The 16,336-nt window shown below is 32.5% G+C and overlaps 2 protein-coding genes across 10 annotated transcripts in view; one reads left to right on the forward strand and one right to left on the reverse strand.

Moving 5' to 3' along the window:
- Rbcn-3B (WD repeat-containing protein Rbcn-3B) overlaps positions 1–16,336 on the forward strand; it is a 409,024-nt gene that overhangs the window by 285,091 nt on the left and 107,597 nt on the right. The gene's annotated exons all lie outside the window — the stretch shown is intronic.
- On the reverse strand, positions 861–5,925 carry LOC142318917 (uncharacterized). Its single transcript, XM_075355592.1, has 3 exons — positions 5,894–5,925; positions 2,578–3,159; positions 861–1,958 (listed from the first exon to the last, which is right to left on the reverse strand). Exons 1-3 carry the CDS (start codon positions 5,903–5,905, stop codon positions 1,074–1,076), a joined length of 1,479 nt encoding a protein of 492 aa, XP_075211707.1. The 5' UTR covers positions 5,906–5,925; the 3' UTR covers positions 861–1,073.

Here is a 16,336-nt window from a genome sequence, read left to right on the forward strand (position 1 = left end):
AAATATGGTTACATTTTTTTTTTTAGTAAACGAATTGTTACAATGACGCATATGAATAATGAAAACATTAATTTACAGTAATAAGGATATCGTTATATCTTTTGGGAACATATATAGAAATCGAATTTTATATAGCTGTGAGGCTCAGTGTCGTCGTCTTGTTTTTGTTTAAATAATTCTTTTAAGTCTAAAAATAACACAGTAATTTTATTTTGGTTAGACAATTGAGAAAAGTTATAACACTATATAAAGATGGTCTTTTCTTGCTGTTTAACTACTAATTAACTATTTCTGCATTAATATTAAGTGTCTTTCATTTATAATAAATATTATTAATTGCTATATTAATTTTATATATTTATATTGTATTTTATATATATATATATATATATTTCGATCAACAAATGTTTTACAAATTATAAATATTCAGTGTTTTTTTAGAAGGCTAGTCTGATTATACTACCACACTTTATTTTATGCGACATAATTAGTTTTTATTATATTTATTTAGTTAGATTTTTATTTTCGTTTTACTATTCCTGTAGTTAATACAGTACTTAGCTTCTCTGCTTGTATAACATTTTTCAGCTTCTGTCTTTACTTTTAAATTCTCTCTTTTAAATTTAGTAATTATTTATAGAGTAATGTAATAATTATGCAATATAATAATAAATTTACACGCAGAGATATTTAAAGATATATTTTTATTTAAGTTAAATTTCATTTTGTTATCGTATTGAATTAACTATTCAAATAAAAACACGGATCGTGTTTTTATTTTATTTATCTTAGGAACGCGGTTAAAATATCAGTCAGAATTATTAAGTTAGAAGTAAAATAAAAAACACAATTTTATTATTTTGTACAAAAGATATTTATTTCGGTATAAAAAAAATATATATAATATATTATTTTTTCTGGTTTTAAATAAAGAAGATTGAAGGAAGCAGTATTTACAAAGTATTCAGCTTAAACGACATCACATCACATTCACTCAGTCATAGACGGTAAAGCCCAGCCGTGGTCTCGTCGGTTTTGGCTCTGATCGTCAGTGCGGAGACATGCGTGGACGTCTAGTCGACTCTGTATGTCACTGCATGTCCCGGATTGTTAACGATGGTTGTAAGAATGGCAGGGCGGACTACATGCGGGTGAGGAACTGGATGGACTGGTGCTGGTGGTGGCGGTGGTGGTGGCGGTGGGGCTGGTGCGGGAGGAGGTGGTGCCGGTTTCGGTGGTGGTGGCACTGGAAGAGGAGCGGCGTAAATTACCGGAGCGGGTAATACGTACGGGTGAGGTGCTGGAACAGGGGCTGGAGGTGGCGGTGGTGGAGCTGGTGCTGGAGGAGGCGGTGGTGGTGGAGCTGGTGCTGGTGGGGGTGGGATTGGAAGAGGAGCAGCGTAGATAATCGGGGCCGGTAAAACGGTCGGGTGTACTGGTGCTGGTGGTGGTGGGGGTGGGGCTGGTTTTGGTGGTGGAGCTGGAGTAGTTGGTGGAGGTGGTGGTGGTGGTGGAGGTGGTGGGGGTGGAGCCGGGTGTGAAGCGTAGATCAAGAAAGATGATGGAGGGTGTGGGATCGGGTGAGGAACTGGAGCCGGAGCTGGTGCTGGAGGTGGAGCGGGTTTAGGGGCTGGAACTGGTGCCGGAAGAGGTACAGGGTATACTGGAGCTGGGGCCGGAAGAGGTACAGGGTATACTGGAGCTGGTGCCGGGTGTGGTGGTGGAAGAGGAACTGTGTTGGCTGGAGTAATTGGAACGGCGTGCCTCTTGCCTCGAAGTTTTGCAACGGCGACTTCGTGGAAGTGTGCTGCCTTTGCGTGTACTACTGCTGGAGGTTCAGCCGGAAGATTGTTGGAAGCTACTCTGTAACCGCCAGCGTCAGCGATGTAGTCTGTCCTTACTACCTTACCCTCTGAATCTACGTAACTGAAACTGCCAATCTTGTTTCCAAAAGCGTCCTGTAACAAATTGATCAATCTTTATAAAAAAAGTTTAATTGATTGAAGTTTATTTTTTATTAGTCCTGTATGTTGCACATTTTTTATATAGAAGTATTAGATTATACTTGAGAAAAAAAAATTCCACTTCGATTTATATCTTAGATTTATCGAGTTAATTTTAAATATATCTTTATACTAGTACAAATATATACTAGTACAAATAGTATATAATGTATTTTAAATACTTTATTTCAAAATTGTAAATTTTGAAATTAAGTTTCTCTACAATGAAACTGTATCTAACTTTCTCTAAAATGTGTCTGTAAATGAAGTTGACTATTAAAAAATAACGATTATTGAAAATTATTGAATGCTTAACATCTTTCTGAATTGTCAGATAACTTTAATGAAGTATTATATTAATCTCTACTTTTCTTTAAATTTATCTAATTAGTTTATCAAATGCAAAATTGATGAATATTCCATTTGCTATGCGTGGTATACTCTTCATTTCTACAAACAGATATGACATAAAATCTTCTTCGCTTTATTTTTTGTACGAAACATTTGATGCGACTGGATATCGGTTAACGTTGTTAAATAATTAACTAAATTGTTATACGATTCGTGTACATACCTGGACTGCGTTGTGGGTCTGTGTTGGTTCTGAATGGCCGTATTTAGCTTGACCTAATTCATCTTGAGCGTGGTATTTGCTGACCGGTCCTGGTACAGGTACTGCTGCGTGCGGATGGGGTACTGGAAGAGGAGCTGCGTGCAATACCGGTACTGGAAGTGGTGCTGGGGGTGGTGGCGGTGGTGGTGGTGGAGGAGGTGGTGGAGCTGTAGTTGGAGGTGGAGCGGTTGTAGGTGGAGGTGGTGGTGGAGCCGGGGGTGGTACCGGTTTGAATACGAATGGTGGGTAGAAAACTGCTGGTGGTGGTGGAGGTGGCGGCGGTGGAGGTGGAGCCGGAGCCGGGTGTGGCGGGTAAGGACGGATCACAATCGGAGCCGGTGCAGCGTAGATGACTGGAGGCGCATCAGGTGGTGGTGGTGTAGTCGGTGGAGGCGGTGGTGGAGCTGGAGTTGTTGGCGGCGGTGGCGGTGGTGCCGGTGCCGGAGGTGGTGGTGGTGGTGCATGAGGTAGCACTAATGGATGGTGGTACACGATAGGCACATATGTGCTAGCGCAACATGCCAACACGGCGCACAACGCAACCTGTAATACAAAATGTCATCATTAGAGTAAGGCAGTGTTATGCTTGAACCACTGTTTCTCGTTTTAAACTTAATCCTCACACAGCCCTAAGCTCTGTTATTTTTTTTTTATACGTTACACTCTATCTAATATTTATTCAACAGATTAAAATTAATTTGCGTTATGTTACGGTTAAGCTTGCCAAAAATTTTTACACAACGTTTACTTCCCGAAGATTTCTTTTCAGATAAATTACCCCTTGCAATATTTCATTTTTATTTTTAATCTTAAATTGCTTTTCTTTTATGTATTTTTTTTCTTTTTTACTCTTTTCGATATTTTAATTATTACTGGAATAATTATTGAAGTTGTATAATATACATTTATTAACAACTTTTTATTCGTAATTTAATTTTTTTTTTTTCTTAAAATAATATAAATGCTTTTTACTTTAAAAATCATCTAAAATCTTCTTAATTTGAATAGGTCATTATTACTTTTATATCTCGTTAAATTTTAATTTAATTATTTTAAATCATTTTTATCGCGTTCTTTATACACTATTATAATTTAATGTATTTAATAGAAAGGTTACTTACTACGTATGTATCTTATACTCGTATATGTCTCTTTGCGTTCTAATTTTTTCAGGCGGCTACTAATTTATTGTATCGTTCCATTGTACAATAAATGTTTAATGTTCTATTATATACACGTATAATATTAACATTATTAATATTTAATCAAGGCTAAGTTCATATATATACAACATTGCGCTTAACAATTGATTTAAATCGTTACTCATTAGCATTTGTGTGTATTTTTCACAACTGTACAAGTGAATGTGGAACATATGAGTTGTACACGTAAACTTTAATATCAAATACTTGTCTTTGGCCGGAACTGTTATTACGACGGTTGTTTTATATAATACAATTAAATATAACAGTAAAATCAATATTTATAGTACGTAACAGTAGTAAATTGTCAGTTATATATAATACTGCATTACTATATAATAATGACCTCTAAGGAGACAACCCTAAATAATTACCTTTCACTTTCGACCCTTATAATTAATTTTATTAATTTTAATTGTATTTTTTTTTTGTTAGATACGTACGCGTGCATGCATGAAATTAATCATGCTTATTGTGTGTTCTTTTATTTGGTTTAATTATTTTACTTATAAGTGTTTTTAATGCAGTACAAATTAAAAATTAAGGATTTTCTATCAAAATTAATTAATCTCAAACAATACATATATAAAGTAGATTTTGGAAAAATATTTTATACCATTTATTTCAGAGCGACTATATTTCATTTAATTTTGATGTTTTACTTTAAAATTTACAGTTACAGTGTTAATTAGTAAATTACATGATGATTAAGAAAAAATAAAACTCAAATTTTCTATTGGTATTTGTTTAATATTCGTCCATTATTGACTGAGAAATCTTTATAGTTTTATAAAAAAAAAATTCTGTTCATTCTACAATTAAATATTGATATCTATTATATTCAGCAGATTTTAATTTATTTTAAATTGATCAAAAAATATTTTTTTTTGTAAATAATAGTTTTTTAATTATACAATTTCAATCATTATCTTTAACGTAGCATATAGGGTGTTGCGTGTATGACAAGGCTGATTTCTTTTAGTGAATATTTGTACGTAAAATATTGTAATTCCTTGAAATATTTTGTTCACCTGATATTTTTGTTAAAACATTTAATTATTTTATTTTAAAATCTTGTTTAGATATGTTTAGGGTAACAACTCGATGAGTCATTGAAATTTGTTTTTATTTTATCTTTTAAACATTTTGCGTAAAATGTTAATGTTACATATCTTATTAATTATACATATCTGTTTATGTAGTTTAATAATTAAAAGGAATTTAATTTATAAAAATGTTTTCATATAATTTATCTTTTATTATATATACTACGAAAACCCTTTAATATGAAGTCTATTTATTTACTTTTCTAATATTTATATCTGTTTAAATTGGAATATATATTTTGAGAATATATGATGACTATTTACTTCATATTATACTGATTATTTGGCAAAATTTTATTATTTAGCATGAAATTATATGTATGTCTTTCTTTAATGTGTTATAATAAAATTCTGTTTTTTCCATTTTTATTAAAGCATATTTTTAATTTAATTGTAACTTTAAACTCTATGATTATTACTTTTTAAAATTTTTGTTACATATATGTATATTATACATTATTTATTATGTATGAAATATTTTATAATAATTTTTATTAATTGATTCTGGATTTTATTCCAGGTTTTTTTAAGTAAAAAGGAGACTGAGTTAATTTATTACATTAAAATTATTGTATCTTTTATTTTATTATTAAGGATAAAAAAATATTACTTATATTAATTTGTATTATTGTAAATTATTTCATTATTTATAATTTTGTTTGTATATATTGTTTAAACTGGTTATAGTTAACTGTGCAGTTTAAGTGTCATTGACAGTTAATGTTGCTTTTATTAATGGTCAGTTATTCTATAACAGTCAATGTTTCTTTACCGTTTTTCTTTTTTTCATAATATAAATATAATTATTAAAAAAAATACAAACCGTATATAGTAATAAAAACTATTAAACTAGTAATTTTTTTTTAACTTTACAATAATTTTTTTTTTATATTATTATGTTTATTTTTTTTTTAAACTATAGATACAGTTTTATTTTAATGTTAATTAATCTGTAATTAAATTACTTACCAGGACTTTCATATTGCTGTTTGAAGCAGACACTGTTGTGAGACCAATGTGCCTTTTGCTAGACTAAGCATACCTTATATACAAGGAACCAAGGACGGGATAGTTACTGTATCCTAGTGGAGTGGTAATACAATATTAGCCTACACCCCATTTTGTAGCCTTGAGCATGTTCCATTTCATTTCAAATGTATGTACGCTACAATAATTGTATTTAAAATTTTTTTAATTTATGGGTATGAAATTTTATTTCAACTAAAATATTAACGCTTATTAATAATAAGTCTTATTAAATAATTAGGTGGCAAAATCCTTTATATTAGATATTAATTATAATAGAATAATTGCGTAAATCGGTTACCTTAATATAAAAATTTAAACTATTTTATTATATTTAAAAAATATAAAAACTTTTTAAAAAATTATCTCTTCGGTGAATTTTCATCCTACTGAGTTTGGCGAGTAAGTTTTTACCAAATGGAGGCTGAATACCGAAATCTCAAAAAAAAATTTTTATTGTTTCTGCTTATCTAGAAGATACTTCAAAAAGTACTCCCGATAAAATTATTCAATAAATATTTAGTACTGCCTGTGGAAGTAGATATAAAAAGAGTTTTTATGTAAAACACTTCGGTGTTAGACGAAGTCGCGGGGTATCGCGTTTCCGCGAATCGGTAGTTTGATAAGGGTTGTATGTTACGGCAGGTGTTCGTGGTTGGAGGAGGCCATACAAAGGCGATAGTAGGTTGTGTAAATACATTGACAGAGGCATTTGCGTCGGTGGCATCCTGACAGCGGCCAAATTAATGTCTGTGTTGTATTTTAAAGTTTAGAGGGTCGAAAAGACGACCTCCGGTAAAGCCCAACAGGGCTACGTGCCGACCGGGATCGTCACAAGGCGGGTATCTTCCCCTACGGGGTTCAGGATCCACCTTAACATATGTATTCGTGGTAGTACGATTGTATTATTTATTTGTTTTACGTTATTTCATTTTGTATATACAAACGAAACAATACATTTTATATTTCTATAATCAGATTAGCGTACTTTGCGACTTGTTCCCCATTTATAATATCATCTCTTGAAAAAGGTAGATATATATTTAACCGCATACGAGAGTATTATCACTTAGTGAATCGTGCAAACCTCCTTGTTATTATGACATCAGAACGTATCTACCTACACGACGGTGAGCTTCGATCGGCTTAATTATTGTCGTTCGATAATTTAGTATCGCGAATAAGAGGAGTAGATTCTAGACTGAAAATTCCTCACCCGAGATACGCAGTTAGATCGAACATAAAATCAGATACGAAACGTCTGGACAAAATTATGGATTTTCTTATACAAATGTAATAAAACAAGCCGCTCCGATTCGTAGCCGTGTTGCTTTTAATTGGAATATTATATTCATAAAAAATTTAGGAAATATCGTGTTGATTTGATTGGCTTCTTCAATAATATACACCTTCAAGTCTCGAATTAACAAAATTAATTAATAAATGTTATTTTATTTTCTTAATTCATTCATTAATAAGCTCAAATATGCGTCTTGTGTAGTTTACCTACCTGGTATACGTTATATACCTTACGCTGAATATAACATTACCTTCTTAAAGAATAAAAAAAGGAAATTTCAATTTTAAGTTGATGAAACTTTGTTTAATTTTAAGTTAAATTTTAAGAATTAGAATTAGAATTAGTTCAGAGTAATTGGTTTAGAAAAGGTGTTTTTTTTTTTTTTTTTTTTTTTGTAATTTAAATGCTGTCTTTATGCTGGTTTTTTGCAAAGAAAACTCTTTCTGAATTCACCTTTACTTTGTTATAAGTGATTATCACGTTTATTGTATAATATGTTTTATATTCTATGAATTAGTTTTTTCTTTTTAAGTTTAGTAATTTAACTAACATTGTTTGGTAGGTAATTTTATACTATAAAAATCCGTATTTAATTGTGAATTTACAATATTTAATTATAAATTTATGAAAATATAAAGTAACCCGATCTTCAACCGTTTTGATGTTTGAAATTTATAATCTGTTAAACTAATCCGATCATCTCTGTTTCTTTCTAAAAGGTTTATCTGAGGACTGTATAAAAATAAATCTAAAATAACAGATAATAACGGTATATTTCGATACTAAACAGAGTAATTAGTATTACAACAAGAGACATCTTTTTTATTCTGTTTTATTAAAATCTACGTTTTAAGATTATATATTTACTGATTATATTATAAAAATTTATAATTTCGTGATTGAAGGAATAACCTAACTGTTTTTGTCCGTCAAAGTATGAAACAATTTTTGGATCACCTTATTTTTGTATACTGACGCGTTGTTGTACAGAACTTCTAAACTTCGATCTCTCGTGAAGCTTTGTATGTGTAGTATTTACTGAAACGTGTGAAGCGAACGAAGGCTTTTGCATAATAATAACGTAATACTTATGTAATATCGGCTCATATTAATTAAATTTACGGTATAACTTTCTTATATACTAACATATTTAACGCCATTTCGGTGGAATTAATTCAATCATAATCAGTTAAACCTTTAATTTCATACTTTAACGCCGGTCTACAACATATATTTTATTTGGCAATCGCCAGCCTTAATCCATAATCTAATTATTCTTTATTTCATATTAAAAAGCACTAGATTGAACAAGTATAGATTTTTATATTTTTATCGTATCGATAAAACTGTTATGCCGATGAGTTTGTAATTTCACTGAATTGACAGTTTTAAAAAGTGGAAAATTAATTTTCCATAATATCGTACGTTGCCGGCTTTTGATCGTTCGATAAAATTATGTACAGAGCAAATATTTTCATAATGTTCCGGCCGACCGTCTTTAAATCAGTTTCATGGTTTAGAACGATCGATGTAGGTTAGGTTTTTATACCAAATTAATAAAAAAATGTGAGTGTTATTACTAATTTTAATTATGCGATGAATTATTTAATTTTAGTAGATATCCATTTTTTACCTTCTTTAATTTTTTGTTGATATTTTTGCCGAATGTTTTCTAAGTAATAAGTAATCTTATTTCTACCGCCCTCTGTTTCTCATACGCACCGCTTATTTAGAATTATTTTTAAATTACTTTTGCAGAAGTAATAGGATGTACTATATAAATTAAATGGATTATCTTTAATATGTATTTGAATCTGTGATCGTTAAAAACTAATTTACTAGCATGGACTTGCTATATGGTTGTATTAAAAACGATACTTAACGTTTATGTGTTATTGCACTACGGATACATTCCACCTGTTCAGTTGCAATACTACGTTTGAAGGTCGGGGAATCCCTATCTTGTTTATAGAGTAGGCAGGTTACTGCATCTCCGGGCGGTACACTCAGCTATGGAATGGAGGAGTATATATTTATCTTTCTTAAATCGCTTTAGTTTATTGAAGGTATAAACATAGAAATTAATTCTTTTCATGTATATATTCTTTGTTTTAATTGTTTATCATTTATTTTCTATTTGTTTAATGATGTAGTAATTCTTTTATTAGTTGTTTTATTTATACATAAATTATACGGAACGGATTATATGTTGTTCTTAAATGAAATTAATTCATTGGATTATTATATTGTAAGATATTAATCTTAAGCGTCTACATTTCATCATTTCCAAAAGCTTCAAAGTTTATAAATGCTTTTTTTAAAAACCATTCGAGTATTCGGCAGTCAAATTAAATATTCTAATTCAAACCCATTTACCGTATCCAACGTCCACAACGTTGAATATGGAACGACGTATAGACAACTTATGGAACCATCTTCATACGTTTTCGATCGATATAATAAATTTACACTCGCATATTGGAGTATAAATCCGATACGTCAACGACGAATTTTACTGTACATAACTTACGTTTAAAGGATAAAACAATTCATAACCCCCAACCGGATATAAAACTGTGACGACGTTTGACTAAGGCCTATCTATTTAATAAATATGTGTGTATGAGTTTTATTTTATTTTAATCTAAATTAATAAACATTTAATTCGTACTCTAATGTTATCGTTAGCAGTAATCTTTCCTCAAAGCTTTTTAAAGTCATTTTATTAGTAATAAGTTTATTTTAATATTATATGGTGTTTTCTTTTACGCGTATTCCATTTCATATAAATTACATATGCTCTGATCAGAGCGACGAGTCAAAACATTTGCGGCGAAAATGATAAACGAAAAAATTAAAATTTTTACGATTAAAAAAAAAATTTGTTTGGAATCTTTATGTGTCAATCCAAAATTACAGCTATTCTTTATTACAGTTCCACGTAATCAACTTTTTTTTTTATAAACGTAAAATTACTTGCAGAACAAAACAAACTATGTTTAATTTCTCAAACATGATAACGCTGATGTGTTAAATAAATAAATTAACGCCCTGAGGCGTAAATAAATTATCGCCCTGAGGTAGGTAATCCCCACGTCCGGAACATAACATCTACGTTCCACGTCCAGGGCGGCAACAGCTGTACTTAAGTACATTACATATAGCTGGCTAACGGGGTTCCGAGTGTTGTTTCTCGGATATGCTTTTTTCGGCCGATTTTCATCTATAGGCCGAATTACAGGACTGGACTTTGCGGCCACCTGCAGATACGAAATAAGAATTTCGATTATGAAAATGGATTAATACCGCCTTTAGAGCTGGCGATGTGGCGGCCACGGTCAAAGTTATTTGCAGGTGTAACGGAGACCTTTCGTCGTCCACATGCCCCCCGCGATGGCAAGCATGTAGTTAAGGTGCCCATGTTCGGAGCATGGGAGCCCTGAAAGCTTTGGTGTCAGTGCAGAGACTGCGCATCCGCTCTCTGCCAGGACATATGCCGGCATTCCACCGGAGTACCGGAACGGACCTCCAGGGTTGGTAGCCCTGGAGTGGGGGTGTACCCCGGCGGCTAGCCTTACTACAGCAGGGATGAACTGTTCATGCAAACTGAACAACCAAACGTGGCAGAGGGTTCACGCAAACACCCTTGTTTAGAACCGGCCGTTTCGCCTGAGGCAAAACGGAGAAAGAGCGCGGAATCTCGTAAAATTGAAGTTGAGGCTAGGAAAAGCTTGCAAAAAGCTTTCTTCAAAAGCAACGTTCCAAAGCCAAAATACTTAATTGTTACAAAAGAAGACGGTAATGGAGGCTCCCAAGCCTCCTGTAACGGAAGTGGCCTCTAAGCCTCAGAGGCCACAAAAACTTTCACAGGGGGGACGAGTGTCCCCCCCTCCACAGGCGGTCACCGGTGCGACCCCCGTGTCTGGGGTCGGCCAAGTTGCCGCCCCACAATCGGCGCCTGTAACCGGTGCCGATCCATGCCCGTCGTCGTCGGCGGCTTCGGTGGTCTCCGATACGGAGACCGGAAGCCTTACAGGCGACGACCTTCTCCGCGAACACGATGCTGTTCGTAGGATGGAGAAGAAGAGAAAAAAAGGATGGCCGAAAGGAAAACCTAGGTCATAATTTAATTTAAAATTAGCGAGTCGATAGTACAGTGGAACATCAATGGATGTTTTTCAAACATCCATGAGCTCCAACGCTTGGTACATGATGTAGACCCGATCTGTATATGTCTGCAAGAAACGCATTTCCGCCGAAATGAAACTTTTTAATTAAAAGGATTCGATATATTTCGGCGAGATCAACCGCCAAATATAAGAGTTAGAGGTGGAGTAGCTATATTAACATCGACTAGAGCTACCACCGAAGTGGTTGTTCTAAACACAAACCTACAAGCGGTCGCCGTTAGAATGAAGCGTCCGCTCCAGGTCACTGTCTGCAGCACACTGTCTGCAGCATATACTTGCCGTATTTTGATTGGAATAAGGATGACATAGCAAGACTAATTTCCGAGCTTCCCCCACCTGTTTTACTGGTGGGTGACTTTAATGCTCATAATTCTCTTTGAGGATCAGATCGAGTAGATCCCCGTAGAAGAGAACTGGAAGGGTTCCTGATGAATTCAGAACTTATTATTTTAAACGACGGATCAGGAACCTTTTTCAATGCCAGAGATGGATCGACGTCCTGTATAGATCTTGCACTTATAAGCGGATCGATAGCACCGAGGTACAGCTTTCATGTCATAGACGATCTGCATGGAAGCGATCATCTCCCGGTGCAAATTGTAACTGATGTTACAAGAACAATATATCCCATCCCTAAAAGATGGTTATTTGAAAAGGCAGACTGGACGAGCTTCACAGCTAGAACGATACTCCCGGAAACAACTGGAGTTATCGGAGACGATGTCGATGCCATAACAAATGCAATAATTGAGTCGGCATCGAGACATATTCCCAAAACATCTGGGAAACTTACGAAAAAACCCGTTCCATGGTGGAACGATGAAATAAGTGAAGCTATAAAAAGAAAGAAAAGGGCGTATAACGCCTTTAAGAAGCGTCCTAGCATAGAAAATCTTGTTGCCTTTAAGAAATACAGGGCGTATGCAAAACGTCTTATGCAGACTCGAAAAAACGATCCTGGCAGCAATACGTGTCATCCATCGACAAAACTACTACTGCATCAGATGTTTGGAGGAAAGTGAAGGCGATTTGTGGACGTAATGATTTTGCTCCCATAACTAGCCTTCAAGATGAAGATGAAATAAAAGACACTCCATATGAAATTGCAGAGCTGTTATCCAATCACTTCGAAAAGGCCAGCAGAACGGCCAACTACGAGGAAGGTTTTCGAACCAAAAAAGAAGAACTCGAAGGTCTACTAAATTTTAGAACTGAGTATAATTACTATGAGTAATTATACTCAAAAAAATTATACAGTCATACATTATATGTAATGTATGACTGTGACTGGTGCGTTAAGCCTCGCAACTACATCCGTCTGCCGACCGTTCAAGCGAAATTTGTTCTATGTAAATTGTGAAATTACATTAGTTTAGTTAGTGCCGACCGTCGCCGCTAGTACCGCCACACCCGCGCGAATTAAATACGGTATGCGCGCGCGCTTTTGTTAGAATCATTGAATTAAATAAACGAAAAAATATTATATTTAAATAAAATGATAAATATTTTTAATTAAGTTATGTATGTATGTGTGAGCCTTGCATCAAAAACAATCCACAGTTGTAGGACTTTATTAATATTCAGGTTAAAATATGTATTTATTTTTTAAGTATACAGTTTAGATTTAAACACTTTTTCACAATTCCCCGAATCTATTTTGATGATTATTTAAAAAGTGAAATATGCGACAACTTTTTTAAATAATTTTTGAGCGTTTTGGTTTGGTATATTGAGTAATCTTATAACATTGTTTCATTATTTTTTAGTCATTTATTTTATGATTTATTAGCTATTTTAAGTTACGTGCGTAATAGGTATTTTGCTAAAGAAATATTCAATTTATAGCTACATAAATTTTTTTAAAAATATATTGGTTTTCGTTTTTTAATAATTACACAGGAACAAAATATTAATTTATTATGTTTTTTCGTTACTATTTCAAATAAAATAATTTTACTATGAATTATGTTTTAGTTAAAGTGGGAGTCCTGTAGGTTTTTTATCGACGTAGTTGAAATTGGCATGTACATATCTTGTCTTCTATCAGTTAATAGGAATATGATTGAGTAGAAGGGAGAAAAGTTTATTTACAAGGTTATTTGAGTTCAATAATTCTTTACTCTCACCTTACCTCATACTATCACCACCGCCTCAATGTGCAACCTATGTTATGATATAAAAGTCGGCGCCTGATAATTGCGTGCATTTTGTCTGTGTGCACCAACTTAACGTATGCGTGATCGTTAAAATAATAACTATTCGATCGTAAATTCTTTTGCCTTTATTTGTTGTAATGTGATAGGCTTTTAATTTGTATAGCAAAATGTATTTTTTGCTTTTAATTATACTGCAAATTTCTAATTTGTATTTTTTTAAGTTTTTTTTCATTTAATATAATAAAATAATAATTTCATTCTTAACTTTATCGGTCCGTTCTGAATTAATACAATAAGAGATTAGATATTTTAGATAAGTAGCTGTATAATTTATATGTAACTTATTATACTGTATTAATTTCATCACGTTGTATTTTAATGTATACGTGATATGCTTATGCTTATTAGGTGTAGTAGTGGTTTATTTACTTGAGTTTTTTTATATTAAAACAGATTTCATGAAAATTGTCGTGGATAATTTATCAAACGGTTTTCTTTCTTAATAATTTTTAGTGCATTATATTCAAAAGTGATACTATTATGAGAATTAAGAAAAACTGCAAGAATTTAAAGTAACAGTTGTGAGTTAGGTTCTTATCGTACTATTCTTTAATATCGAATTTTAAATGTTGTAGTTTTGTTAAAAAGATTATTTAATCTTGTTTTAAATAAAAAAGCACGGTGCGTTGGTTTGTTTGCTGTATGTTCTCACATTTTTATTTTAGATGAAGCGCTACCATCTAGCGGAAAAAATTGAACTAATAACTGTATAACAAACTGTATGTTGTGTACTATAAACCGTACGTTGTTTAAATTAACATTTATTATACTTATTATTGTTTTACATTTTGTTAAAAAAAAAAGAATTATAAGTTTTTTGAAACTTTATTTTCATTATTTTCGTGAAATTTTCTGAAAATAATTAACTATAGAAGCATCATGTTTCTTGATACGAACGATGTATACGTATATATAATATGTAAACGTATTAATTATTTTACTTCATTATATTTTTATCACTATGGCAACAATTATAATTAAGTAAAATTATCAATGGTTTTTCCTTCAAATCTGTAAAATGCTTAATATTCTCACAAGCATGAACGCGTCGAGTGTTCAGGGGGTGGAGCCCTGACCGGCTAGTAATATATTAAGAATATATTTGGTTAGTTTAATTATACGATTTTAAAAAGGGCGTGTGTTTGATCTTGATTCTCATTTTAAAAATTATTTTCAAAAAAATTTTAATTAATAATCTGGTTGAATATCATAAAGTATTCTTTCGTTTATTAGACTAGTTTACTATAACACCTTTTGTATTATATAAGTAATGATAATTTGTAAGCGAAAGGTTTGAAGCGGTACGACGTTTAATCGCTCCTTACATTAATCAACACATCGGCATAGAAACGCCATTATCAGTTCAAAACGCGTTTTGTATTTTACTCTATAGTGGTTACTTCACTGTACCCAGAGGTTGTACCTTATATTAGTTACACTCAGTATATTGTTAAATATTTTGTCGTTAAAGTGTAAAGAGGGTCTCAGTATTTATGTACTTGTATGAAATTTACATGTGTTTAATGGTTTTGTTTTATTTATGCAAAATAAGTGGGTGATTTGCAAAACTTAATATTGTTATTTACAACAATCAATTTTTTTTTTTAACCTCCGGGACCACCGTTAGGTATTGCTTCAGAGTATGAGATGAACGATAATTTTTGTAGCGTGTGAAAATGCCACGCTTGACCAGGTTTCGAACCCAGGACCTCCGGGTTTACAACAATAATTTTGTTTTTTGATGTGTCAGAGGAACCCCATTTACGGGCAAAGTGTCAGACTCGCTAACAGGTTCCGCAAGATGTTATTAAGAGTGCGCGTGTGCCTACGCCCTACCGACTAAACCTCATCTCACCGATCCTCCCCACTCGGGGCCGTCCCCGCACAACAATAAAATTAAATTTTACAAACTTAGTTTCATACCTGTTTTTATATCTTTGGGTGAATGTGGTTCAGTTTGTTTAAAAGTATTTGTTACAATAACTATCCTGTACATTCCTGGGTTTATGAGTTTTGTTAGTGTATAGTTTTTTAAGGAGCTTAGTGTCCTTCTCTCCTGAAAATATTAACAGCTTTGTATGACTGTTGATTGATTTTATGTTGGAGTTACAAGATACATTGGAGTACATTGGATGTTACATTGGAGTACAAGATATGTCATCAGCATAGCAGTAACAGTATAAAGCCTTGTTTGCATGTTTATCATTTTTTAATCCGTGAGAATATTCAAAGTGTAAAAGTATTTCAGGCAAGACATCAGAAATGGGTTAACCTCCATTCGGTTGGTAGACTCGGCTGAGGAGTGTATTATTTGATGTATGTGAACGTTCTTTCATATCATTTCATTTTATTTTAAGATTTCATTTTCTTAAAACATCTCTTAATTTCTAATTTAATGGTAAGTTTTAAAGTAAATTGAAAATGCAATGTAACTTTTAGGATAGCTTATTAAGAAAGCTTTCTTATGGCTATTACTAGATTATGTCTAAAACATTCTGCGTCAGATAGTTCCGATTTAAGGCTTTTCTAATATAACAGCTTTCCCGTTAATCTTATATTCTTATAGAAAAATTCATTTAATCTATTTTTTTACTTACATAAGTACATAACTTAAATATTGTACAATTGTATAGCAAACATAACATTTATTGCATTATATATGTGAAAAGGTAAATTTTTG

Source organism: Lycorma delicatula, chromosome 2, assembly GCF_047948215.1.
Source record: "Lycorma delicatula isolate Av1 chromosome 2, ASM4794821v1, whole genome shotgun sequence".
Classification (NCBI taxonomy): domain Eukaryota; kingdom Metazoa; phylum Arthropoda; class Insecta; order Hemiptera; family Fulgoridae; genus Lycorma; species Lycorma delicatula.

What these genes read in the sequence shown, in the direction of transcription:
- LOC142318917 (XM_075355592.1), bottom strand. An exon ending in AGACCCACAACGCAGTCCAG is followed by an intron (nt 1,959 to 2,577) that starts GTATGTACACGA and finishes AATTTGTTACAG; the next exon opens with GACGCTTTTGGAAACAAGAT.